At 60.3% G+C, this 27,159-nt stretch overlaps 1 protein-coding gene across 2 annotated transcripts in view; it reads left to right on the forward strand.

Annotated features, from left to right (window-relative positions):
• The first annotated feature begins 6,028 nt into the window (after positions 1 to 6,028).
• The window catches only part of GNB1L (G protein subunit beta 1 like), a 28,783-nt gene continuing 7,652 nt past the window's right edge, over positions 6,029 to 27,159 (forward strand). Inside the window, exons 1-4 of one of the 2 annotated variants that reach the window (XM_025267142.3) lie at positions 6,029 to 6,596; positions 24,269 to 24,386; positions 24,771 to 24,896; positions 26,397 to 26,559. In XM_025267142.3, the coding sequence (XP_025122927.2) occupies positions 6,206 to 6,596; positions 24,269 to 24,386; positions 24,771 to 24,896; positions 26,397 to 26,559 (798 nt within the window). In that variant the 5' untranslated portion in view covers positions 6,029 to 6,205. Of the gene's footprint in view, positions 6,597 to 8,193; positions 8,752 to 24,268; positions 24,387 to 24,770; positions 24,897 to 26,396; positions 26,560 to 27,159 lie in introns of those variants that run through there. The other variant, XM_006065534.4, reaches the window with a different exon arrangement.

The raw sequence follows: 27,159 nt of genomic DNA on the forward strand, positions 1-27,159 counted from the left end.
TAGCGGCGGTTAATCTCGTGTCTTCCCTAAGAAAACATCATTCAGTCTGCCGCCCGGGAGCCCTGGGTGGGACCCTGCTTGTCAGCGAACAAAGGAATGTCTTTGCGCCTGGATGGGCTCGCGTGAAGCGCGCGCGGCCGCCGCAGACGCCCAAGCGAGACGCCGAGGACCGGGCCTCGGGCGAGAGCAGCCGACCATTGAACGCCCGGCCGGCGGTGCTGTGGGAGGGGCTCCGGCGGTGGGCGTGGCCCCCGCCGGGCGTGGCCTCCGCCGGCTCGGGGTCTAACGAGTCAGCCGACCAGGTGGGCGTGGCCTCCCTGCCGGGCGTGGCCTCCCTGCCGGGCGTGGCCTCCGCAGGGTCGGGGTCTAACGAGTCCGCCGACCAGGTGGGCGTGGCCCCCGCCGGGCGTGGCCTCCGCCGGCTCGGGGTCTAACGAGTCAGCCGACCAGGTGGGCGTGGCCTCCCTGCCGGGCGTGGCCTCCGCAGGGTCGGGGTCTAACGAGTCCGCCGACCAGGTGGGCGTGGCCCCCCGCCGGGCGTGGCCTCCGCCGGCTCGGGGTCTAACGAGTCAGCCGACCAGGTGGGCGTGGCCTCCCTGCCGGGCGTGGCCTCCGCAGGGTCGGGGTCTACGAGTCAGCCGACCAGGTGGGCGTGGCCTCCGCCGGCTCGGAGTCTACGAGTGAGCCGGCCAGGTGGGCGGGGCCTCTCCTCTGGGCGTGGTCTCCGCCGGCTCGGGGTTGGCTGGGTCCCGGGCGCCAGGCCGACCGCGTGGGGCCGGCGAGGGATGCAGGCGGCCTCACCGCTTCACGTGACTCCGGGTGACGCAGCTGGGCGGCCACCTCACCTCGGTGCCCGGCAACCCCTTTCCCCAGCTGGGCGGCCTTGCTCCAGCTGTGCCTGCGGCATCCACGTCCGGGCCGGTTGACATGGTTGGTGTGGCCGCCGAGTGGAGAGCAGAACCCCTCATGGTGCTCGGGCCAGCCCTGGGGCGCCGCCTGTTGGAGGCCCCTCCCCAGCGCGGGGCTCAGCCGCACCCCGCCATCCAGCGCGGTCACGGGCCGGGGCCTAGCCCCTTCGCAAGCCGCAGGGCCGCAGAGTGGACCCGTCCCAGTGCACCCTGCCCTGGGGGCTCCAGCGGGGCGGGCCGCGTGGACCCAGGCCCCTCTACCTGCGCCCCGCGCTCGCGGAGGCTCCCACGTGCTCTCCGGTTTCACGCCTGAGCTGGGCCGCAGCGGGTCCTGTCCTGGGCGTCCCTCAGGCCTGCCTGGCTCCACAGTTGCTCCCCGGCCCGGCCCCGCCCCGCCCCTCCCCCCGGAGGGCGCAGGGAGGGGCCAGAAGCCCACAGGCCAGGTGCTCTCCTGCGCCTTGGCATGTTTTTATGGTGCAATGAAAATATGACTTTAATTCCTCGGTTGCTTCGTGTAACCTACAATTACCCCCAGGACGTCCTGCGCTCCTCGGCTTATGGCTGCAGGTTGTGCAGGGATGTGAGAGGAGTTGCCAATGCCGCAGCCAGCCCACCCCTCCCCCGCCTTGCCCTCATCTGCCAAGCCCTCCAGCCACCGAGGTATTCCTCCAGCCCCCTGGGGTGCTGTCCCCAACGTTCTGGGTCCCTGGGGAGGTAGATAATAAGACAGGAGAGTGACCTGTCCCCCAGGGCTGTGCTGAGGACTCATAACCTCTGTAGGCCAAGGGTGCCCCTAGCATCCCACAGCCCTGCTGGGACCCCCAGCATCCCTGGGTGGGTAGCAGGGAGCAACCACCCCACACGTGCTTCAGCCATGCTTTCCTGTGGCCAGAGGCCTGGCTGAATAGGTACCCGCCAGGTGCGTCCAGGGTCCCTCCAGATGGAGATCTCCTGTAACAACAGCTGGCATCAGGCAGCACCTGCAGGTCAGGGTGTGTGGCCACATGTCAGGCGGTAGCTCAGACGTGGGTGATGCCTTGGCCTGAAGCAGGCCCCCGCACTGGGCCTGAGACCCTCACCCACCACTCATCGCCTGATGCAGAGCTGCCAGGCGGCCCCAGGCTCTGCAAGAGGGACTCATGAGTTGGCTGAGCAGTGTACTCATCCAGGGGCCAGGGCTGCCAGGCTATGTGACTGAGCCTTGCGGACCCTGCTCAGGTTTCGGGCACCCTGCTCCAGTCACGGGCCGCCCAGCTCACGTCATTCTCGGAAGCATCTGATCCTTGACGGGTCCTCCACGAGACGCTCCTGCCAGCTCGGGGCTGTCCCTACCTGTCCCTGAGTTCCCTGGAAGCCACTTCCCTCCCCTGCCTGGCCCAGGGTCCCTGGGTGCCCTCACCTGGGCCCACGCCCGCTGGTCCCACTCAGAACACCCTTGGGTCCAGGTCATTGCCAGAAACAGGTTGGGAGGTGCCTCCACCCCAGCAAGCAGGCCAGCAGGTTGTCTAGGCCTGAGGTGACCGAGCCCAGACAGCCCCATGAGTGTCCCTGTCCTGCCCCCACTGTCGCGCCGAGGTCCCACAGCACGCCACACCACTGGCCTGGCCCCGTCAGGAGGCGTCTCTGCTGGAACCAACACCCTATCCCCATGGCCACGGACCGCACCCCTTGGACCTGACCTCCTGCAGTGCCTGGGGACCGAGAGGACAGCAGTGTGCGTCCTGCCCCCAAGGGTCCAGGGTCCTCCTCCTGCTGACCTGTTGGGTCTCTGGGGCAACCCTGGGAGGGAGGAGACTGCGAGGTGCCCGGCCTCAGGACAGGTGGGCCACAGCCTCCAGACCTGGGTCTGACGTCTGTCAGGGAGCGCAGGGGGTCCGCCCCCTGCAGACCACCCCCTGCTCCCCACCCCTGCCGCGCCGCCCCCCCCATCTCCCCGTCTGCCCTCCCCCAGCCCACTCCTCCATCACCAGCTCCTGGAGGGCTCTCGGGTTTCCAGGCCTGCCCCAAGGGCTCTGGGAGCTCTGCATGCCCTGGGCCCCAGCCAAGCACCTGTGCCTCCCTGGGGCCAGCAGAGCCTCTTAGAGCTGAGCCTGCCTAATCCCTATGGTGCTCGGGTGTCCCTGATCCCGAAGACCAAGCTGGGGTCCCAGCGCCGTCAAACCGGCAGCAGGAGGGCGCCCCCTCCCTCCATGTGCCTGTTGTCTGCAGCCGACCCCCGGTGGGATCAGGGCACCTGTAGGGTGAAGACCCAACCCTGACGTACCCAGGTGAACTCAGGAACCGTGGAGCCCTCACTGCCTGGCGCGTCCTGCCCCGTCCACTCCTCAGGCTGCCCAGCAGCGACAGCAGAAGCAAACAGGAGAGGGAGGCTTGTCTCAGGCTTCCCAGGTGGCCCACTGGTAAAGAACTCACCTGCAGGAGACTCAGGAGGGGCGGGTTCAATCCCCGGGTCGGGAAGATCCCCTGGAGGAGGGAATGACAACCCCCTCCAGTATTCTTGCCTGGAGAGTCCCATGGACAGAGGAGCCTGGTGGGCTGCAGTCCCTGGGGTCGCAGAGTAGGACACGACTGAGCATGCACAGGCCTGTCTCAAGCTTCGAGGCTCTGCCTCTAGGGTTTCATGGGAAGGTGATCCTGCCTTGCACTTCCACAAGATTATGTTTGTTGGTTTTTTTTTTTCCTAATAAAATCAGGATCTTTATGGCATAAAACTGATGATCAAATAACACCAAAAGCTTGGGAACAAAGTGGGACCAATAACAAGAGGCTCTATGGCCTCGCTACATAGCAGCTGGTGGTCAGGAGCCTGCAGGCCCCACTCTCTGCCCCAGCTGCCAGTCAGTGAACCAGCGAGGGCTCCAAGCACTGGGCATGCCCTCCACGGGCCCCGTTTCATAGTGATGTTAGCGAGGCACACAGCCCATGACAGGGTGGCTAAGAGGCCCCAGTGGTCTTCGTGTCTTTGAAGACTTCTTCACACCCGACAATTTCCCCCAAGCAGACCTAAGTCGTTCCTGAGGTCCCAGCACGGTGGAGACGTGGGACAGGACAGGAGGCAGTCAAGCAACACCTGGACGCATTTCCTTCGGGCTCCACCTGATGAGATAGACTGATGAGCAGACCTCCTCTGGGCAGGAGTCCCGCGGGCAATAGGTACAGCCAGGGCCCTGCCTGTGGGAGAGGGTGGACAGGAGGCGAGTCCTCCGCACGGCCTCAAAGGGACATTGTCCTGCCACGGTGGCTGGAATCGGGCCGGGTGATTGTAATAATAACGTCCTGACGCTCAGCCAGCAGTTGGGTTTCCATAGCTCAGGGAGTATCTGGTTTTCAAAGGGAAGACCTCATACAAGTGCAGTGTTGTTCCCATCAGCCGTTCTCTGCAGGTCAGAGGCCCGCTCGGCGCCTGCCTCCTCCCAGAGGCGTGTGCCCATCAGCGCCTGGGGCCTGGGCCCACCAGGGGAGGAGCTGCACCTGGAGGCCCTCCCACCCGCCCTCCAGGGCCCCAAGTACCGGGTCCTGCCAGGGAGAGGCCCACACCGGGGCCTGGAGCCTCTTCCCGGCCGTGCGTGTCCCTGCTTCCCGGCTGCCCTGGCTCTGGGGAGCCACAGACCTGACACCAACTGAACACGTGAGGCTGACCACGGCCTCTGGGCTCCCCAGTTCAAACACACACCCAGCTCCAATGAGCTCAGGAAGAGATGCTCAACATCGCTGGTCACTAGGGAAATGCAAATTAAAACCACAAGGTCCCATTAGGCCAGCTATTATTTAAAAAAAAAAATAGGTAAGAACACCTGTTGGTGAAGATGCAGAGAAATTGGAACCCTTGTGCAGTGTTGGTGGGAATGAAAAATCATGCAACCACTGCAGCAAAGTTTAGCAGTTCCTCAAAAAGTTAGACATAGCCTTACCATGTGACCCAGCAATTCTAGTCCTTGGCATACACCCAAAAGAACTGAGAACAGGGACTCAAACAGATATTTGTATACCCACATTCACAACAGCATCAATCACAACAGCCAAAAGACGGGAGGAACACGAGTGTCTACCAACAGATGAATGGATAAACAAAATGTTGTATACACGTACAAAGGAATACTATCCAGCCCTAAAAAGGAACAAAAATTCTGATAGGTGCCACACCGTGGATGAACCTTTAGAACATTCTTCTAAGCCACATGACAAATACGTGACACCACTTACATGAGATACTTAGAAGAGGCAAACTAACAAAGTAGCACTGAGATCCCCAGGCGCTTGGGAAAGGGGTGGTGGGGAGTGTTTAATGGGGATGAAAAAGTCCTGGAGATGATGGTGGTGAAGTTTGCCTAACAATATGAATGTACTTAATGCTACTGAATGCATCCTTACAAATAGTTACGATAAATTTTAATTATTACATTTTACCACAATTAAAATACATATACATAGATGACCTGAACAACAACAACAAAAAAAGCGTTTTGGACCCAAGAATGTGTTTTCTGACGGCATGGCCCAGCTGGATGAGTGCCTTGCACAAAGCCAGCTGCCCACTCTCTCCACTGACCTCCCTAAGCTGCCTAAGTCGGGAACTCCCCGTCTCCTCTGAAGCAGGAAGTTTAAATTATCAGGTCAATTAGGAAAGACACAACCGAAAAATACAAGTTTCATTCACACTTCCAGGAGGCGTTTCCTGGCTGGGTGCCACCTCTTGTTATTTTTGGCGAGGCTGTTGAAAGGCCCATAGACCCTGAGAAGGTACAATGTAACCTTTGATTCCGTTTCAAGGATCAAAGCAAGTAAGCTTGGGTGCAAACGCAGATAACATTTCAGGGACGGTCTCATGAAAGGAGTCGCGAGACCAGGGCAGAGAGGGGGCTCGTCTGACACCGCTCCCGGTGACCTCGGCCCTGGTCACCCGCCCGCAGGGGGCGGCCCCGGGGAGTAGGCTCGGAGGGCGCCAGCGGCCCCCGCAGCTGCGCTCCCGGGGTCCGTGTCGGCTCCCCCCGGCTCGCCCACGGCGGACGGTCCTCGGACAGCCCCGCTCTGTCGCTCCGGGGCGCAGGTCCGCACTCGGCCCTGGCCGGGCCTCCACGACGGGCACTCTGCAGACACGCCGTCCGGCGGGCGGGCGGGCGACGCAGCCCTTCTGTGCCAACCCTCCCGGTACCCCTCCTGGCGCTCGGCAGGAACTGAGGGCAAGGGACGCGCCTCAGCCCCCGGAGGCCGGAGGGCGCCGCGGTCTCTCAGCAGCGAGTCAGCCCCCAGCCCGGCGCCACGTCCACCGCCAGACGCAGCCCCGGCCGCGCCTGCGCATGCGCCCCCAGCGCGAAGCGCTCCGCGGGGCCCACGGCACGGCGCGCTCCCATCAACCCCCGCGCCGCGCCGCCCGCGGGCGGGGCCGGAAGCGCCTGCGCGTTCGCAGCTCCCGGGCGCAGGGCGCAGGCGCGGGCGCCACCGGGAGACCGGCGTGGGGCGTGGCCGCGCCCTGCGGGGGCCGTAAGAGGCGGTCGCGCGCACGCAGGGGGCGGGGCTCACGTCTCGGCGGGGCCGGCAGCTTGGCCGCTAGGTCTGTGGTCCTCAGAGGGCCGGCGGGCTGGTTCTGCGTCCTTCCTTCTCTCCCGACCTTGGCCCGCGCCGCCGGTCCCGCCCGCTCCGTGCGTGCCGTCGAGGGAGCGGCACAGTCGTGGCGCCGCGCGGCCGCAGGTAGGTGGGCTTGGTGCGGCGGCGCGCGATCCGGGGGAGGGCCGGTCGGGCTGGGCACCCGGCTCCCTCAGGTAGCGCGGGCGGGCGGCGCGGCCGCTGCCTCCCCTCCCCTCGCGGGGCCGGGGCCGGGGCCGGAGTGCTTCGTGGGCAGCGCGTTGTCAGCGGCCGGTGGGACTCTGGGTTGCTGGGCAGGGCCGTGCACGGCGTTCACCTGCCGCCTGCGGCCTCTGCCGCCCCAGAGTGTTAGTGTCAGGATGGGAGGGGTTTTTGGGTGGAGTATCTCCCACCCCAACACGCACAGAAGAGGAGTGGGTGCGGAGGGAGGTACCGGGGGCCACCCTGGGGTGCGGGGCGGAAGGACCTACAGGCCGTGCCCCCTGGAGGAGCTCCGGCAGACGGGGGGGGGGGGGGGGCAGGTGGATCCGCGGGGAGCCGCCCCGAAGGTGAGTGCAGGCCGGCGTCTGTGGGCGACATGTGGAGGGGGAGGGTGTGGAGCCTTGTTGGCGAAACCGCCCCCAGAGGGGTGAAGCGGGTCGCGCTGTGCCGACCACCGGTGGACGTCCTGTTGCAAGGAGACTGGGGAGGGGGTAGCCCTTAGGCAGATTCCGGCATCTGATGGGAACCGCCGCTTCTCTGCTGTGTGTCTTTGGTCCACTTAAGCAGGTGGCCCTTTGCGTGGTGACCATGGAGTGGCGAGAATAGACACAGCAAGCGGAATTAAAGCTGTCGGCCCGGAGAGGCTGGATGCCGGGCTGTTGACAGGGAGGGGGATGCAGGGAGGAGGCCTTTGAGGTGGGGGTGGCTGCTCTGTGAGTAGGGACAGGGGTCTGGATGGGGGTGTGGGTGGGCTGGAGGGCAGACGGGTAACAGCTGCCGTGCTCTGGGGGTCTCATGATACCGAGCGTATGACAGTGCAGGCTGGCGGTGGAGGGCATCCGTCCGTGGGACTCGGACTCGCCGTGGGTGACTGGGGTGATGTGTGCTGGAGTACGCCAGGGTCAGCTGTACCTTCACTTAGTGGTTGGCACGTGGCTGCAGACGAGTGACTTCACTCAGCACCGTGCCTCAGACATGGCAAGAGGACCAGCCTCGTCAGGGTCAGTGTTGGCCATGCATAGAGCCCCCGTGGCCTTGCTGTTGTCAGCCTCCCCCTGAAATTCCCTGACAGCCATCCAGGCTGTCCCAGGAAGCCCGGGGGCCCTGACTTGGGCCCTCCTTCTCTTGGGTGGACGTGGCCCCCATCACACCCTGTCCTTGAAGGGGCCAGGCGGCATTTGCCTGCCTTCTTGGCCTCCCTGGTGGGCCTCCAGGCCCCTTGCTCGGAGAGGTCCAGTGGGGCCCAGGGTCGGCCGCCCAGCGGCGATGGTGGGGCCTCTTTCCCACTTCTCCTGCCTTGTTTTTGGACAGATTGTCTCGGATGGTGGCCTGCGGGTTTCGGTCCCATCGGCTCTCCTGGGCTCTCCTGAGGCGGCCGTGGTCAGCTGCCCGCTCAGCACTTGCCTGGAGCGCCCCTCTTCAGCCGCCTCTGCCCGTGTGTCTGTTGCTTCTGCCCGCCCTCCGGACCCCTCTCCTCGCGTCCTCTCTGGTTGGCGCAGCAGCTCCCGTCCACTCCCAGCATGCCTCGTCGCTGGTGGCAGGGCCCTCGCTGTGCTGTCCGGGTGGCGGCCAGCTGCGCTACGCACACCCCTGGCAGCAGATGCACGGGGCCTCTCCCGGGGTCGTGGACGCCCCCCACAGCGGATCCCTGGATTGAGCGGTCCAATGTGGGGACCCCATGCGTGTACACGACTGTGGAGCAGACGAGCTCAGCGAGTGGTGCTGTGTCGCAGAGAGGGCCGCCCCTGCATGCTCGGCTCAGCCCCAGGCGCCTTCGACGGCACGCCTTGGCTGCTGGACCGATTCCTGATGCAGCTGGACAGTTACCCGACCTCCCACTTCGAACACCACCAGGACAACCTCAGGCACCTGGCGAACCGAGCCTGGGCGTGGGCAGCCCCATGCCTCGACGGGGACTGGGGACGACCTTGGGCTTTATCCCCAGGATCTTGAGGGGGTTATTCAAGCCCCAGATAGCCCTGCCGAGTGCCGCGCTGCAGTGCCCTGGGCCCTGTCTCCAGCCTCGAGCCGGCCACCAGTGGCCCCACAGCTGCCCGTGGTAAGAGCGCTCACTTAGGTTCTCAGAGGCCCGGCTCGCAACACGGGTGCTCCGCCCAGGCCTGGCCCCACTGCTCTGGGCCTCTGCTGTTTCTAGTTCAACTCCACGTCCGGAAACACTCGCTGTGAGCAGCCGCTGGCCACAGAGGGCAGCCCAGGCCCATAGGGCCTCCTGCCTTGTCCAGCTCTGCACACAGTCCTGGTCCTATGGGGCCAGCCACCCCCCAGCCAGGGCAGGCACCCCCAAAGCTTCCCCTGCACGTACAGGATCAGCCGAGCCCCTGCCCAGAGACCAGGTCCCTCTCACCCAGGGTGTCTAGGAGTTACCGTTCGTTAGGTTCCCCCCGGGGGGCGGTGGACACCACCAAGACCCCAGGAGAGCCACCATTCCATCCGCGCCCCCATCTGCAGCCCCCATCTGAGCACAGGCCACGCAGGTGTGGCGGTGACCCCAGTGAAGCGGCCTACGTGCCCCCGTCTCGGTGGGGTGGCCCTGCTTGACGCCTGGTGTGGTTCCAGGTGGTGCCTGACAACTGGGCCCGCTGCTGGGTGGAAGGTGCGTGTGTTCAGGGTGTCTGGGCGCAGACAGCTCCCCGTGAGCCCCGCACCCACCCCAGGGGGAGCTTCAGCGGCGTGGTGGTCTCTGCCCTGTGCCCCTTGTCCTCCGAGCCCCCGGGGGCCCGTGGACCTGGCAGGGGTGCTGCTGGCGGGTGGACCGAGATCCCTGGATCATCCCTGTCGGACATCCATGTGGCCTGGTCCCCGCCCCTTCAGTGCTGGGGTGCCCCGGCCTGCGTGCCAGCCCTTTTGACTCCTGTGTGGCGTCTGCTCTCACCACTGCCCCAGGCTTTGCCCTGGTGCGTCCGTCCTGGGGGCAGGAAGTTAAGAAGGCCGCCTGGAGGAAGTGGCTGTTCTCAGTCTTAGGTAGGAGCGGGAGGGCCTTGGTGGAGAAGGGTGCCCCTGGGGCTCACAGCCGCCTGCCCGCCAGGTGGACCCCTCCCAGGTCCGGTCTCCTCTGGGCCCCGCTGCCCTCCTCAGCTGTCCCGCCCACTGCGCCTCTGCCTCAGCCCACACACCCGTGCTGTGACGGCCGTGTCCCCAGCAGACGGGAAGCCCCGCGGCGGGGCCTCCAGCAGTCAGCCTGGTGTCCCTGGGCGGGGCTGTTACACGTGCACGGGATCTGTGGCCAAGCGTGAGAATGGTCACTGGCGTTGCAGGTGAGGCTCCTGCCTGGGCCGCGGGGGGTGCGAGGTCTGGCTGAAGGAGTTGGGGCTGAAGCGGGGGGCGCAGGGGCTCAGGGGAGCAGTGTGGCCCCGAGGACCGGCTTCCAGGCCAGCGGCGAGGGCAGGAGTGGGCTGCAGACCGGGTGTGAGGCTCGGGGCCAGCCGCAGTGACCAAGGCCCGCTCTGCTTGGGGCTGGGGCGGGGTCCTGGTAACGCGCGCTGAGGCACCTCGGGTAGGTCAGCACAGACAGGTGGACGGGCCCGCTCCCATGGGCGGCTGGGCCAGCGCTTCAGGGCCCTGTGGGTCTTAGAGTTCTGGAGAAGACCGAAGAAGGATCAGTCGAAACCTAAGCACAGCTGAGAAGTCATTCTAGGAAAAATGAATAACCAGCTGGTTAAACGTTTTAAGTAAAACAGACGCTGGTGTCATCTCACCCTCTACCGTGATGGAAAAGCCTCTGGGTGCGTGTGCGTCATCTCACGGCACAGACACCACGTGAGCAGAACAGCTTCGAGTCTGGAAGCCAGGAGGCTACTGTTCGGTCCCTCAGTCGTGTCCGACTATTGTGACCCTCTGGACTGCCCCCCCTCAGGCTCCTCTGTCTGTGAGATTTCCCAGGCAGCAGTACTGGAGTGGGTTGCTACTTCCACCGTTTCCTGCTCCAGGGGACCTTCCTGATGCGGGGGTTGAACCCGTGTCCCCTGCATTGCAGGCGGATTCTTAACCACCGAGCCCCCTGGGAAGCCTGGCAGGAGGAGGCTGCTACAGCAAAGCAAGCATGCAGACGGGAAGTGAGTGTTGTCCCGTCTCTGATTGGATGGAGGAGTCTGGATGTGTCCACCTGGTCACACCGCGACCTCTGGCCCTCCTCCATCTAGCCCGGTCAGCCGTGGCCTGGCCTGCTGTGGGTTGGGAGGGTGGCAGGCCGCTGACCCGGCCTTTCCGATGGGTGTGGGCTTGGTGGCGCGGCTGGTCTGTTGACACCTGACGTGGATTGCGTGGTCTCGCGTCCCGGCCACCTCTGGGTGCCGGTGTGAGTGTCCCTCAGACATCGCCCTGCTTGCTGAGCTGCTCAGCCCCAGGCAGCAGTGTTGGGATGCCACCCTGTGCCCCCAGTTTGAACTCTCCTCCTTCACGTGACTCAAGTCGCCTGGCCTGCAAGGCACCCTCGCCAGCCCCTTCCCGCCCTTCCGGTCCGGTCTCCGCGTCACGGGCCCGCCTCTCCCTGGCCACCTGCGCGTCTCAGCAGCGCTGGCCCAGCCAGCGGCTGGGGTGAGCCCACGCGGGAGCAGCCTGCTTGGGCTGCCTGCTGGCCGCCAAGGGGCCCCGAGTGGGCGCGCCCTTTACCCCTGCAGGTATGGGTCCTTCCAAGTTCCCTGGAGCTTCCTGGTGCCAGCCCGTGGGTGTCGGCCGCATCCCAGGCCCTGTGGAGCGCCGTCGGGCAGCGTGGTCAGCCCTCGGCTGCCGTGCCCTGGGGGGCAGACCTCCTGGTGGGAGTGGGCCCAGAGGCCTGTGCCCGGGAATGGGCCCACGTCCTGGGCAACGAGGGGCTTTTCCACGCCCACACCGGGGACGCACAGGCCGGAGGCCCACGGCTGGCTGGGGTCCCACCTGCCCTCCGGTGCCGGCAGCCGGCTGAGCACACCCGCGTGGCCTGCCTTCCTGTTGCATCCAGCTCCGGGGGCAGCGGCCCCTCACCCTGGCATTTCCTCCTGGCCTGTCCCGCCGTCCCAGGGGGTCTGATGGGTGGCTGCGCGCGCACGGCTGCCGGTTGGCCCTTGCGGCTTGTGTGGGTGAGGCCACGCCATGGAGGCACTCGGGGAGTGGGCCGTGCTGAGGCGGGCCGCTGGGCCATTGGGCTGCTCCTGACCGCCCTCCCCACACACAGCCATGCCGGGTTGGGAGGCAGGGGTGGTGGGTCGGGGACGGGGTGCAGGTTGGGGCCCATGGGTGCCTGGTTCCTGCCTCCCGGGCCCCGAAGCCACCTGGGGCACTGGCCTGGCCCCCACCCCCTTGCAGCCCTGAGCTGCCTGCCCGAGCTCCTCCCAGGCCTATGTCTTTGAAGCCATGGATACTGACAGAGGATCCAGTGAATCCAAGGTCGCCCGGCAGGCGCTGACAGACGGCCGGCCATGATACTATTTCTGATTTAATAACCAAGTGGGGGCCGGCCCATGGTAATAATTAGGGCTAATTACTGAGGAGGTGTTGACAGACTGGCTGAGAGGAAACAAACTACCTTTATCCCGGAGCTTAGAGTCGGGTTTCGCAGCACTATCTGCCCTCCGAAAGGAGACGCTTCAATCACTCACCGAGGCTTCAAAGGTGCAGGGGCCCGGCGGGGAGGACTGTGACGCGAGCCTTTGACTCCGCAGCCGGCCGCCCGTCCCAGAGGCGCTCCTTTGTGCAGTCGGGGACCCAGGCAGACCCGCGGTTGCACCGGCCCAGGCCAGGGCTCCATGGGCACAACGGGCAGCTGAGGGCCTCCCGGGCGGGCAGGGAGGCTGGCGCGTGTCCTGGGCCCAGGGAGCGAGCTGCAGGGACCCGGCCGGGCTCTGTCCTGGACCCTGGACCAAGGGTTCCCTGCAGCGTCGTGGCAGGACTGGCCTCCCTGGAGGCTCGGGGCGGGGCCGCCCCCACCAGTGAGCCAGCGCTGTGGACAGGACGCTGACCCATGGGCCTCGGCGACAGGAGCGCCATGGCGTGTTGCAGGCTTCCGCAGACCTCCCCACAGCTCCAAAATGGGGGGTGGCGGGCAGAACCCCCATCCAGCCAGGACGGGTGTGATGCTGCTTCCGGGAGCCAGTCCTGGGTTCAGGCCTTGCCGAGGTCCAGGCTGATCGGGACAGTGAGGATGACGGCCTGTTCAGGTGTGGCTCGGGAGGCCGGGAGGGACGGGTCTCGATTCCTCCTGCCTGCAGGACCACAGGGCGTTCTTCAGGGCATGCCTGCCAGCAGGACCACATCATATGAGGGAGGCCTCTTGCTTCCCGACTCCCCTCTGTTCCGGGAGGAGCTGCGAGCGTTCAGACGAAGGTTCCCAGGCAGCTGGTTAGCTGAGTGTGGACTACCTTCTGTGGGGGCCGATACTGATGGATCTAAGTCTCAGTTCAGTTCAGTCGCTCAGTCGTGTCTGACTTTGCGACACCATGGACTGCAGCACGCCAGGCCTCTCCATCACCAACTCCCAGAGTCCACCCAAACCCATGTCCATTGAGTCGGTGATGCCATCCAGCCATCTCATTCTCTGTCATCCCCTTCTCCTCCCGCCCTCAATGTTTCCCAGCATCAGGGTCTTTTCCAGTAAGTCAGCTCTTCGCATGAGGTGGCCAAAGTATTGGAGTTTCAGCTTCAGCATCAATCCTTCCAATGAACACTCAGGACTGGTCTCCTTTACGATGGACTGGTTGGATCTCCTTGCAGTCCAAGGGACTCTCCAGAGTCTTCTCCAACACCACAGTTCAAAAGCGTCAATTCTTCGGCGCTCCGCTTTCTTTATGGTCCAACTCTCACATCCATACATGACCACCGGAAAGACCATAGCCTTGATGAGACGGACCTTTGTTGGCAAAGTAATGTCTCTGCTTTTTAATATGCTGTCTAGGTTGATCATAACTTTCCTTCCAAGGAGTAAGTGTCTTTTAATTTCATGGCTGCAGTCACTATCTGCAGTGATTTTGGAGCCTCCCAAAAATAAAGTCAGCCACTGTTTCCATTGTTTCCCCATGTATTTGCCATGAAGTGATGGGCCCAGATACCATGATCTTACTTTTCTGAATGTTGAGCTTTAAGCCAGCTTTTTTTGTTCTCCTCTTTCACTTTCATCAAGAGGCTTTTTAGTTCCTCTTCACTTTCTGCCATAAGGGTGGTGTCATCTGCATATCTGAGGTTATTGATATTTCTCCCGGCAATCTTTGATTCCAGCTTGTGCTTCTTCTAACCCAGCGTTTCTCATGATGTACTCTGCATAGAGGTTAAATAAGCAGGGTGACAATATACAGCCTTGACGTACTCCTTTTCCTATTTGGAACCAGTCTGTTGTTCCATGTCCAGTTCTAACTGTTGCTTCCTTACCTGCATACAGATTTCTCAAGAGGCAGATCAGGTGATCTGGTATTCCCATCTCTTTCAGAATTTTCCATAGTTTATTGTAATCCACACAGTCAAATGCTTTGGCATAGTCAATAAAGCAGAAATAGATGCTTTTCTGGAACTTTCTTGCTTTTCTGATAATCCAGCAGATGTTGGAATTTGGTCTCTGGTTCCTCTGCCTTTTCTAAAACCAGCTTGAACATCTGCAAGTTCATGGTTCATGTATTGCTGAAGCCTGGCTTGGAGAATTTTGAGCATTACTTTACTAGCATGTGGGATGAATGCTATTGTGCAGTAGTTTGAGCATTCTTTGGCATTGCCTTTCTTTGGTATTGCAATGAGAACTGACCTTTTCCAGTCCCGTGGCCACTGCTGAGTTTTCCAAATTTGCAGGCATATTGAGTACAGCACTTTGACAGCATCATCTTTCAGGATTTGAAATAGCTCCACTGGAATTCCATCACCTCCACTAGCTTTGTTCTTAGTGATGCTCTCTAAGGCCCACTTGACTCCACATTCCAGGATGTCTGGCTCTAGGTGAGTGATCACACCATCATGATTATCTAGGTGATGAAGATCTTTTTTGTACAGTTCTTCTGTGTATTCTTGCCCCCTCTCTTAATATCTTCTGCTTGTGTTAGGTCCCTACCATTTCTGTCCTTTATTGAGCCCATCTTCGCAGGAAATGTTCCCTTGGTATCTTTAATTTTCTTGAAGAGATCTCTAGTCGTTCCCATTCTGTTGTTTTCCTCTATTTCTTTGCATTGATTGCTGAGGAAGGCTTTCTTATCTCTTCTTGCTATTTTTTGGAACCCCGCATTCAGATACTTATATCTTTCCTTTTCTCCTTTCCTTTTCGCTTTGCTTCTTTTCACAGCTATTTGTAAGGCCTCCCCAGACAACCATTTTGCTTTTTTGCATTTCTTTTCCATGGGGATGGTCTTGATCCCTGTCTCCTGTACAATGTCACGAACCTCCGTCCATAGTTCGTCAGGCACTCTGTCTATCAGATCTGGTCCCTTAAATCTATTTCTCACTTCCACTGTATAATCGTAAGGGATCTGATTTAGGTTATACTGAATGGTCTACTGGTTTTCCCCACATTCTTCAATTTCAGTCTGAATTTGGCAATAAGGAGTTCATGATCTGAGCCACGGTCAGCTCCCGGTCTTGTTTTTGCTGACTGTATAGGGCGTCTCCATCTTTGGCTGCAAAGAATGTAATCAATCTGATTTCAGTGTTGGCCATCGGGTGATGTCCATATGTAGAGTCTTCTCTTGTGTAGTTGGAAGAGGGTGTTTGCTATGACCAGTGCATTTTCTTGGCAAAACTGTTAGCGTTTGCCCTGCTTCATTCCGTGTTCCAAGGCCAAATTTGCCTTTTACTCCAGGTGTTTCTTGACTTCCTACTTTTGTATTCCAGTCCCCTGTAATGAAAAGGACATCTTTTTTGGGTGTTTGTTCTAGAAGGTCTTGTAGGTCTTCATAGAACTGTTCAACTTTAGCTTCTTCAGCGTTAATGGTCGGGGCATAGACTTAGATTACTGTGATATTGAATGGTTTGCCTTAGAAACGAACAGAGATTATTCTTCATTTTTGAGATTGCATCCAAGTACTGGATTTCAGACTCTTTTGTTGACCATGATGGCTACTCCATTTCTTCCGAGGGATTCTTGCCCACAGTAGTTATAATGGTCACCTGAGTTAAATTTACCCATTCCAGTCCATTTTAGGATCTAAGTCTGTTAGGGCAAAAATAGGGTGGGAAATCACTTTAAATAGGAAAAGCACTTAAAAACTGGCAGTGAGTCTGTTTGAAAGTCCCCTTAACTGGAATGAGAAATTGGATCTAAAACCAGAAAATGTAGGTAGGAAGCTGGGTTTTCATAGTGTCTTGGTGGTGAGTCCCTCGAGAAGCAGCAGCCCCCAGATATTCCCCGAGCCGCGTTGTTTGGAGATTGGCCTCCTTGAGGATGGCAGGAGGGTGCTCGCCCCCAAGTTGATGCGGTCATCCCGTGCGGAATGAGCGATCTCACACACTGTGGCCCCCCCAGACCCGGGCTTATTCCAGTTTCCTTTGTTTTCCCTCTAGTCCTTCCCCAGGGTCCCAGCTGGGACGCGGCCCTCAGTCGTCACATCCGTGGGGGCTCCTGTGGGCTGTGGTGCCCGAGACAGTTCTGAGCGAGTGCCCTCAGCTGGGACTTGCCACCTGTGTTCCTCAGGACGGGCCTGGGGTTTTGGTTTCAGGGAGCAGGACCTCCCACATAAAGGGCCATTGCACGCGCTGTACCCAGGGAACGTCTGTCCACATGGGCCCCATCTCCCCAGAGGAAGGTGGCCTCCGGAGTGGGGTTCAGCCCGCCTCCTCGCAGGTCTCTGCCCGCTGGCCCATATCTTCAGCTGTTTTTTCATCACTGTGGCCTCAGGCTGATCCTTACGACACATGCTTATGGGGAGTTCCAGCATGCAGGCAGAAACCCCCTCAGGGGCCCCTCCCCTCTGCGCACCCTGGATCCTGACCCCTGAGCCCTGGCACCTGCCATTTCCAGCATGCCCAGTGAACCAGGCCATGCAGAGTGTAGGCTGGTCCTTGCTCCCGTCCTCTGTGGTCGCGTCCACAGCGTTGCGTTCCTCAGTACTGGGTTCCTACACTGTTGCTTGAGGGTGGGTGGTCATTTCGTCATTTTGCATTTGAGAGATTATGTGAACAGAGCAGACCGCTCAGGCACGGTTTAGTTTCTGCAGAGCCGATGTCCCGCGGTCACAGCGCTGGCGACCAACTCTGCTGCTCTGGCCATGGACCTCCCAGCGGGCTGTGGGCTCGCTTGCGGCTCCGTCCTCTCGGCGGCTCTGCCGGCCTCACCTGAGCTGCGGTGCTTTTGTTTGCATTTCCCCGAGGCTAAGGGCGCTGAGCTGCGTGTTCACCGTCTGCGCATCTTACAGGTGAAGTGTCTGCGCACATCGTTGGTTTAGGTACTGTTGAGTGTTTTTAAATAACACTGACGTACAATCAAGCACACACGTGAAGTAGATAACTGGATTCGTTCTAGCACCTGTGTAAGCACTGCCGCACCTGAGGCACACACGCCCCGGAGACACACGCACGTCGTCCTGGGGGAGCGCCTAGGGCCGCCTCCCGACCTCACCCGGCCTCCCGCTCCCGCACCAGCCCTCCCCAGGGGCCCTCAGCTGCTTCCTGTGGCCGCTGGGCGGCTTGCCTTTTCTACAGTCTCATCTAAACGGCATCACGGTGTCCCCTCGCCTCCACAGGCTGCTTTTCCGCAAGTTTGAGGCTGACCTGCGGGGAGCCTGGTCAGCGCTGCTTTGTTGGGGCGTAGGGCCCATCACCGTGTGTTCGGCCTCCGTGGGTGTGAGGACCATCCACAGCCAAACTGTGTTCCAAAGTGACTGAACCAGTATACTCCTAGGAGAGTTCCCCCCGCTTCACACGCGTCCCAGCGGCCAGCGGTGTAGCCCGTCTTTAACACTGGCCGCTCCCGTGAGCCTGCAGGGCACGTGGCTGCATCTGTCACTAGATTTCCCTGACGCACAGGGCCGGTAAGTATGTTCTCGTGTCCTGACTTGCCACTTCATATCTTCTTTTTTTAAGACACACACACACACACACATTTATCTGGATTTACTAGCGGCTGCGCCGGCTCTTAGCTGCAGCCTGCGCGGCCTCGTCCCCTGACCAGGGATCAGACCTGGGCCCCTGCACTGGGACTGCGACGTCTCAGCCACGGGACCGCCAGAGAAGCCCCAGGAACCCTGTCTGCTGGGAACTTCCCTTTGTTCCTTTCAGGAGTGTTTACCTTCACCTCACGGAGCACAAGCATAGAGGCCGCTCAGAACCCTTATCTGATGTTCCCAACTTCAGAACCGTCAAGGCCGGCATCTGTAAATTGTCTTTTCCTGCGAAAATTGATCTCATTTCCTGGTTCTGTGTGTGGAATAACTTTATGTTGTACCCTGGACGGACTGTTATCTCGGGTCCCCTGGAGAACGTTGAGTGTCGTGTCAGCAGGCTGTCGCCCCGTCAGATGGCCTCCCCCCGCGTGGACCGCAGTTTTTCGCTCACATGTCCATCTCCAAAGCTTCCAGTGCTCTGCTTTGGGCCCGCGCACCAGCCACTCAGGTCAGCCTGAGCCCTGGGCAGTGTTCAGTGGTCCCAGCTCAGGTGTTGACGCTGGTGCTGCTGTGGGTCCATCCCGCCCCACACAGCTCAGAGGTGAGCTCAGGCTTTCCAGGGTTCATTCCATGACCGCCTGTCTGTAGCCCGCTGCTCTCTGCCGTCTGTCTCACACAGGATCCAGCGGGGCCCTTTCTGCGCGGTCCCTCTGGCCACAAAGTTGAGGTGGCCCTCAGAGCCACTTCTCCTGCACAGCTCCATGTCTGGGGCCACGCCTGGGGCAGGGCCTAGAGAGGAGAGAAGCAGACACCATCGGGGAGTCAGACCCGAACTCTTCAGAATCCAGGGTCATGATGGCTGTTTGACGCTCTCTCTCTGCCGTGTATTACGTATTTAGCTCAGTCCAGGACTCAGACTTTTCCTTGCACTGAAGTTAGTTCCTCTCCAAGTCTTAGCCACCCCTGCCTCGCAGCCCTGCAGCCCAACCCAGCCTGAAGGCAGTGCCCCAGGACGCAAACACAGAAGCAGGAAGCTTGTCCCCACTCAGCTCAGCTCTCCAAGTTCCTGCCTGCCTCCAAAGTCTGTCTGCTGTCCTTCACTTCTTGGAGCTTCAGTTCAGTTCAGTTCAGTCACTGAGTCGTGTCCGACTCTTTGCGACCCCATGAATCACAGCACGCCGGGCCTCCCTGTCCATCACCAACTCCCAGAGGTCACTCAGACTCAGGTCCATCAAGTCAGTGATGCCATCAGCCATCTCATCCTCTGTCGTCCCCTTCTCCTCCTGCCCCCAATCCCTCCCAGCATCCGAGTCTTTTCCAATGAGTCAACTCTTCGCACGAGGTGGCCAAAGTACTGGAGTTTCAGCTTTAGCATCATTCCTTCCAAAGAACACCCAGGGCTGATCTCCTTTAGAATGAACTGGTTGGATCTCCTTGCTATCCAAGGGACTCTCAAGAGTCTTCTCCAACACCACAGTTCAAAAGCATCAATTCTTCGGCACTTAGCTTTCTTCACAGTCCAACTCTCACATCCATACTGACCACAGGAAAAACCATAGCCTTGACTAGACAGACCTTTGTTGGCAAAGGAATGTCTCTGCTTTTCAATATGCTATCTAGGTTGGTCATAATTTTCCTTCCAAGGAGTAAGCGTCTTTTAATTTCATGGCTGCAGTCACCATCTGCAGTGATTTTGGAGCCCCAAAAAGTAAAGTCTGACACTGTTTCCACTGTTTCCCCGTCTATTTCCCATGAAGTGATGGGACCAGATGCCATGATCTTACTTTTCTGAATGTTGAGCTTTAAGCCAGCTTTTTCACTCTCACTTTCATCAAGAGGCTTTTTAGTTCCTCTTCACTTTCTGCCATAAGGGTGGTGTCATCTGCATATCTGAGGTTATTGATATTTCTCCCGGCAATCTTGATTCCAGCTTGTGCTTCTTCTAACCCAGCGTTTCTCATGATGTACTCTGCATAGAAGTTAAATAAGCAGGGTGACAATATATAGCCTTGACGTACTCCTTTTCCTATTTGGAACCAGTCTGTTGTTCCATGTCCAGTTCTAACTGTTGCTTCCTGACCTGCATACAGATTTCTCAAGAGGCAGGTCAGGTGGTCTGGCATTCCCATCTCTTTAAGAATTTTCCACAGTTTATTGTGATCCACACAGTCAAATGCTTTGGCATAGTCAGTAAAGCAGAAATAGATGTTTTTTGGAACTCTCTTGCTTTTTTGATGATCTAGTGGATGTTGGCAATTTGGTCTCTGGTTCCTCTGCCTTTTCTAAAACCGGCTTGAACAACTGGAAGTTCGCGGTTCACGTATTGCTGAAGCCTGGCTTGGAGAATTTTGAGCATTACTTTACTAGTGTGTGAGATGAGTGCAGTTGTGCGGTAGTTTGAGCATTCTTTGGCATTGCCTTTCTTTGGGATTGGAATGAGAACTGACCTTTTCCAGTCCTGTGGCCACTGCTGAGTTTTCCATATTTGCTGGCATATGGAGTGCAGCACTTTCACAACATCATCTTTCAGGATTTGAAATAGCTCCACTGGAATTCCATCACCTCCACTAGCTTTGTTCTTAGTGATGCTCTCTAAGGCCCACTTGACTTCACATTCCAGGATGTCTGGCTCTAGGTCAGTGATCACACCATTGTGATTATCTGGGTCGTGAAGATCTTTTTTGTACAGTTCTTCTGTGTATTCTTGCCATCTCTTCTTAATATCTTCTGCTTCTGTTAGGTCCCTACCATTTCTGTCCTTTATCGAGCCCATCTTTGCATGAAATGTTCCCTTGGTATCTCTAATTTTCTTGAAGAGATCTCTAGTCTTTCCCATTCTGTTGTTTTCCTCTATTTCTTTGCATTGATTGCTGAGGAAGGCTTTCTTATCTCTTCTTGCTATTCTTTGGAACTCCGCATTCAGATGCTTATATCTTTCCTTTTCTCCTTTGCTTTTCGCTTCTCTTCTTTTCACTGGAGAAGGAAATGGCCACCCACTCCAGTATTCTTGCCTGGAGAATCCTATAGACGGAGGAGCTTGGTGGTCTACAGTCCACAGGTCACAAAGAGTCGTACACGACTGAGCGACTTCACTTTCACTTTCTCTTTTTTTCACAGCTATTTGTAAGCCCTCCCCAGACAGCCATTTTGCTTTTTTGCATTTCTTTTCCACGGAGATGGTCTTGATCCCGGTCTCCTGTACAATGTCACGAACCTCAGTCCATAGTTCATCAGGCACTCGATCTATCAGATCTAGTCCCTTAAATCTATTTCTCACTTCCACTGTATAATCATAAGGGATTTGATTTAGGTCATACCTGAATGGTCTAGTGGTTTTTCCCCACTTTCTTCAATTTAAGTCTGAATTTGGCAATAAGGAGTTCATGATCTGAGCCACGGTCAGCTCCTGGTCTTGTTTTTGTTGACTGTATAGAGCTTCTCCATCTTTGGCTGCAAAGAATATAATCAGTCTGATTTCGGTGTTGACCATTTGGTGATGTCCATGTGTAGAGTCTTCTCTTGTGTTGTTGGAAGAGGGTGTTTGCTATGACCAGTGCATTTTCTTGGCAAAACTGTTAGCGTTTGCCCTGCTTCATTCCGTATTCCAAGGCCAAATTTGCCTGTTACTCCAGGTGTTTCTTGACTTCCTACTTTTGCATTCCAGTCCCCTATAATGAAAAGGACGTCTTTTTTGGGTGTTAGTTCTAAAAGGTCTTGTAGGTCTTCATAGAACTGTTTAACTTCAGCTTCTTCAGTGTTACTGGTTGGGGCATAGACTTGGATTACTGTGATATTGAATGGTTTGCCTTGGAAACGAACAGAGGTTGACCCCACATCCGAGGTCAGGGGCGGTGGCCGGGAGGAGCTACCCCATGTCTGAGGTCAGGGGCAGCAGCCGAGAGGAGCTACCCCACGCCCGAGGGCCAGGAGCAGCGGCCGGGAGGAGCAAACTCACCTCCAAGGGGCGGTGGCTGCACCGGCCCAGGAGGGCCTAGAGGAGCTATTCCAGGTTCCACGTTCTTGGAGCTTATGGTGATCGCTAATTATGTTTTGCCTGGAGGTTTTCTTTGCAGTTGGCCAGAGAGGCGACAGTCAGCATCGAGCCCACTCCATCCGGCCACAACCAGAGCCGCTGGGGCAGCGTCAGTCCCAGGCGGGAGCACCTCTCCTTACCTTCAAGGCCATTCCCCTGCCTCCGTGTGTGCATTGTCTGTTCCTGTCTTTTGCCCAGTTTTCTATCTGGTATTTAGCTCTCCCTTCGTTTTGAAGACTTCCACGTGTTTTAAAGATACTTTAGGTTTTTAGTTCTTATGATGTGCAACAGTTAAATGATTCATGGTTAAGTCTTTCATTTTCTTAGTTGGGACTGTAATGGAGTTTTCTCTGATGGCATGCTCTGTGGGTCCAAGGAGCCTGTTGAGTTCTCGCTGCTGGTTTTCTTTGCTGCTACCGTGCTGAAGTTTCCTTTGAATGTTTGAGTCTGTTTTATCCTTTTTTATCTTGGGCTCTCGATGTAAACCAGGACCTCATTGAGGCTACATGTCAGTGTGCACCTTACTCTCTGAATTCATTAGAGCTGCCCTGCTGTTTCCCTTGACCTTGACCTTTACCCTGAGTTTGAGCCAAATGTCCTCTCTGGGTCCCTGTGGGTGCTTCAGGAGGTTCCTACAGGCCTGGGTGGACGGGCAGGCCTGTCCTCCCGTGTCCCCTAGGAGGTGGTAGACGGGGGGCCTGCCCTCTCTTGTCCCCCGGGAGGTGGTGGACAGGGAGCCTGTCCTTGTCCCCCATGACGGATGGAGCGTCTCCGCTGCAGCCCCAGCGCACCCCCTGCCCCCAGCAGCCTCTTCCCGGCCGGGTCTCTCCGGATCTGAGCGGGCCGCGTTCCATGTAGCTCAGGCCGTCTCTGGCCTCAGAGGCGCTCAGCGTTGTTGTCCACCCCAGCCCTGCGCTCTGCTTGGTCCCTCCACACCTGTGGCCCCTGCAGGCCCCCTGTGGGGCCAGCCTCCTCGTCTGCTCGTGCTGGTGACGGGGCCCACCCAGGGCGCTCCGTGTGAACCGCCAAGGCTTCGTCTCGGGTCCTCGTGAATGACGCTCAGGCTGCGGTTTGGGCCCGCGGGGGCTGAGAGCTGCGGGGCAACGTCGGGCAGCTGTGGGCACAGCTCCAGCTCCGGCTCAGCCTGACGGCCCCACCTGCGCGGGGGCTGCTCCTGTGAGGCCACCTGCCCCCAAGCACCCTGGGCCCTGTCCTCCGTGGCCAGGGGTCAGCCACAGGCTCCTGCCCCTCCTGCCCCACACTGTGCCCACACGGGGCGGGGCTGGGGGGCCTGCAGAAGGTCAGGACCCCTGCACAGCGTCACCCCCGTGGCCTCCTCGTCTGGGGGCCTCCAGGGGCATGTGTCACAGTGGTGGAAGAGCCGTCAGATTCTCCCTTTTTAATTTTTGAAGGAATGTGTCTCGCAGACCCAGGCCTGTGCTCTGTGGATTAGCTGTCGGACTCCTCTGCCCGCCGAGGGGGATAGTGACAAGCCAGGGGTGAGGCTGCCGGGCGGCTGGGTGCTCACCGCTCTGGGCGGCCCCCTGCCAGGAGATGGGATGATGTGATTATTCTCAATTAGATTAATAAAGAATAATTAGGCGTCATAAATCAAGTCATCATGGGGTATTGTCATGGGAAAAATATGTAGCTAGAATTAATTAGTTTTTAAATAAAGCGTTTACTTTAATTGCCTGAAACGATGAAGCCCTTAATTGCTGAGGCTTCGTCTTGGCCTGAGCGTCCGGCTGTTGTAACAACGTGACGGGTTTGTTCCCCGCGTCCTTCCGTTGGGAAACGGTCGGGAAGGGGGGGGCCTGATTCATCTGCTGGAGCCAGCCCCATGCAGGTTCTGGAAAATCCCGTCAGGCCGCGGCGATGGCAAGTGCGGACTGGGCCTCTGCTGGTGCTGCGTGTGTGCGTGTGCCCGGGGGCCTGCCTTGTGGGAGCCCTCGGCCCCTGCCCCATGGCACTCTGACGGCTGTGTGCAGACTTGGGGGGACTGTCCTGGGGCCCAGCAGGACGGCCCCTCGGCCGCCCCAGGCTCTGCTCCCTGCTGTGCCCTCAACCTGGCTCAGGACCTGCGGCCAGACGGGTGGCCGTGGCCATGGCCACCAGCAGGACTGGGGCAGGGTGGTTGCAGGGGCTTGGAGGAGCCCCGGCAGCTCCTCCTTTGGGGGACCCGCAGGCCTTGCTCACGAGACACGTGCTCTGTGAGAGCGGCCCTCCCGGGCGGTGGCAGGATACCAGGCCTGCGTCTTGTCTGCACACCGTGGGGGCATGCAGGGTCCAGGCTGGACAAGGCCATTGGCTGGCCCGTTGCTTGAGCAGGGAGGGCGGGGGGCTGAGCCCGCAGCCCCGTGAGGACTGGACCTTCACGCCTCTGACTGCACGGGGAGGGCTGGGCAGGAAGGGCCCCTGGGGGGCGCAGAGGGCAGGGCGGGGGCTCCAGGCGAGGGGGGCCTGCTGTCTGGGGGACCCAGGAGTACCTGTGCCGTCCTGAGGAGCCCACGGTCTTTCACGCCCCCTTCCGTCCGCAGGTGAGCACATGGCAGCCCCCGCGCCCGACCCCCAGTTCGTCCTACGCGGTGCCCGCTCGGCCGTGCATGCGCTGCACTTCTGCCAGGGAGCCCAGGGACACCCGCTGCTCCTCTCGGGGTGAGTGCCCCGCCCAGGCAGCCAGGAGCAGGTGGGGGAAGGGCCCACCTGTTGCCCCCTCGACCGCCCTGCCTGGAAGTAGAGCGTGTCTCCTGGGCGCGTGTGGCCAGCCGTCCCCTGCGAGTTGCTGGCTGGAGCTCCTGCTCACCAGCCGAGTGGTGTCCCCCCCCAGCCTCCACCCCACACCCAGGCCTGACTGCAACCCATCCCAACCCCCAGGCCTGAATCCAGCCCACCCCCCAACCCCCAGGCCTGACTGCAGGCCGCACCCTGACTCTCAGCCTGACTCCAGCCCCCCGACCCCCCCAAGTCTGACTCCAGCCCAGCCTGACTGCAGCCCACCCCCCACCCCCAAGGTCATCCCTGACCACACTGTCTGAACAGGTCGCTGCGTGGGCTGGTGCACGTCTGGAGCCTGCAGACGCGGAGGCCGCTCGCCGCCCTGGATGGCCACGGGGGCCAGTGTGTGACCTGGCTGCACACACTGCCCCAGGGACCCCAGCTGCTCAGGTGGGCCGCGGTGGTGCTGACTGGGGGTGGGGGGAGGCCGCAGTGGACCTGGCCTGTGCATCCCCGGAGGGGCTGGGGGCTGGCAGCAGGGCAGGGGCCTGTGGAGGTGATGGGACGCGCCCAGGCTGGGCGGTCGGCCGAGAGGCGGCCATAGGGCGCTGGGGGGTGTGGGGCACTCTGGGGGCCTCCACCTTCCCCTGGAGAGAGACACGGTGCGGGTGGGGCAGGGCCAGGATGGGGGCCCCACTGCCAGAGTGACTGCTGTCTGGGGGCTCTCTGCTCGTGTTCAGGGGTCACACCCCCAGATAGCTGAGACATCAGAGGGCTTTTCAGGGTACCCTCTGCCCCGGAACTCCCGGACAGGGCAGCTCTGGGGCTCTGGACTTGAAACCTGGGCACCGTGGAGGCTGGTCCCCAGAAAACAAGGCCTCTAGGCCCCAGGGGGCTTCAAAGCACTTTTGTGCTGGACACAAGCCGCTCGCAAGCCCTGGGGCGGCTGAGGCCGGGCGAGTCTACGGCCATGCCCTGGGCATATGCTCGTTCAGCCCCCTCAGGGCCTCGACCCGTCCCCTGAGCTGCTCAGACGCACACCTTGCACATGGGGCTCACTCTCTCCGTGATGGTTGGAGTAGGGGCCGTGTCCGAGGGCCCCACTGAGCCACCCCCACCTTCCTCCTGGGTGTTGAGTGGAGGCGTAGGCCTTTCCGGGCCCCCTGCTCCCCCAAGCACCCTGGGCTGTCCTGGGGGAGTCCCCACGGGAGGCAGGCCCCTTGGAGAGCCGGCCTGCGGACGCGTGCGGGACAATTGTGGGGGGGCTGGCGTGTGTGCCTGACAGCTGGCCGCGGTGCCCCGCCAGGCAGGATGCAGAACACGCAGGTGCTTGAGGGGCCAGGTGTGTGCCGCTGCAGTGGCGGCCGGGGCCCAGCTGTGTTTGCAAGTCCAGCCTCCTGCACGGCCCTTGAAGGGAAGGTGCCCTTTCATGTCGGGCTGGAGGACAAAGCTGGGGCCCGGGCCGGCCTCACCATGCCCCGCAGACCCCCCCCCACCGGCCCGGCTCGCACACCCGAGGCCGCACCTGTGCCCGTGGGTGGCCCCTTTTGCCTGCTCTGGACCCCTGGGGTTCTCAGGTCGGACTGCTGAGGCAGGCCGTCGGGAGGAGACCCTCCATGTCCGTGCCTCGTCCTCCAGGGGTGTGTGCGCGGGGCACGTGTCAGCGACGGCCCCCTCCTCCTGGGCTACTCGGATGGGAGCCCTGAGGGCCAGCGAGGGGCCGCTGCAGGGACGCAGGCTTGAGCTTTTGGAGCGTCAGTGCCAGACGGTGGGTGGGGTCCTTGGTGTCTGCTCCTCGTCTGCCGCGGACCTCAGGCCGGCGCGTCTGGGCCGCAGGTGTGAGTGTGGCCCTTCTTAGCGCAGGAGCCGGGGCCCTCCCCACGAGGGGTCCCCTGCCGTCCTGTGGCCTCCACCGGGAGGGTCACGGCCTGCCGCCTCCTTTTCTGGCAGCCAGGGCCGCGACCTGCAGCTGTGCGTGTGGGACCTGGCGGAAGGCAGGAACGCCGTGGTGGATGCCGTGCACCTGGAGAGCGTGGGCTTCTGCAGGGCCTCCGTCCTGGCCGAGGGCCCGCAGCGCTGGATGCTGGCAGTGCCTGGGAGGGGCAGTGACGAGGTGAGTGAGCCCCGAGCGGCTCTGGGGTCTCCGAGCAGCTGTGGCCGGCTGCCTGGGTGGCCCTGGTGTTGGGCTTGGGCAGGGGGCCCAGGTAGGCCGGGGTCTCCGGGAGGCCCTCAGGGCGTCAGGAGCAGGTCCAGGTGTGGTCCAGGTGGGCCTCAGAGCCAGGCCAGCAGGGGAGGCGGCCTTTCAGGTCAGAACTGGGCACCGACTTGAGGCCTTGGGCAGGGCTGGGACGCTGTTGGGGGACACGCACCAGGGTGGCGACCGCAGGACAGAGGGGACGTCAGAGAGCAGGGCCCCAGGGTCACTGTCGGGGGGTCACAGGCTGAGCAGGGCCAGGTCAGCAAGGCCTGGGGGTGGGGCCCGTGGGGGACTGGTCAGCTGCGCCTGGGGGTGGGGCCTATGGGGGTGGGGGTCGGGGGGTGTTGGAGCCACATACCCGGGGGTGGCACCCCCTCCATCCCCTACCTTGTCCTTGCTCCCTGAGGGCCATTTGGCGGGCAGGGCTGGGCGGGCACTCGAGCCCTGCACCCGGGAAGTTTGGCCAGCGCCCAAGAGGAGCCGTGAATCTCAGAGCAGACCCAGCTCATAAATAAC

The sequence above is a fragment of the Bubalus bubalis genome, chromosome 17, assembly GCF_019923935.1.
Source record: "Bubalus bubalis isolate 160015118507 breed Murrah chromosome 17, NDDB_SH_1, whole genome shotgun sequence".
In the NCBI taxonomy this organism is placed as follows: Eukaryota; Metazoa; Chordata; class Mammalia; order Artiodactyla; family Bovidae; genus Bubalus; species Bubalus bubalis.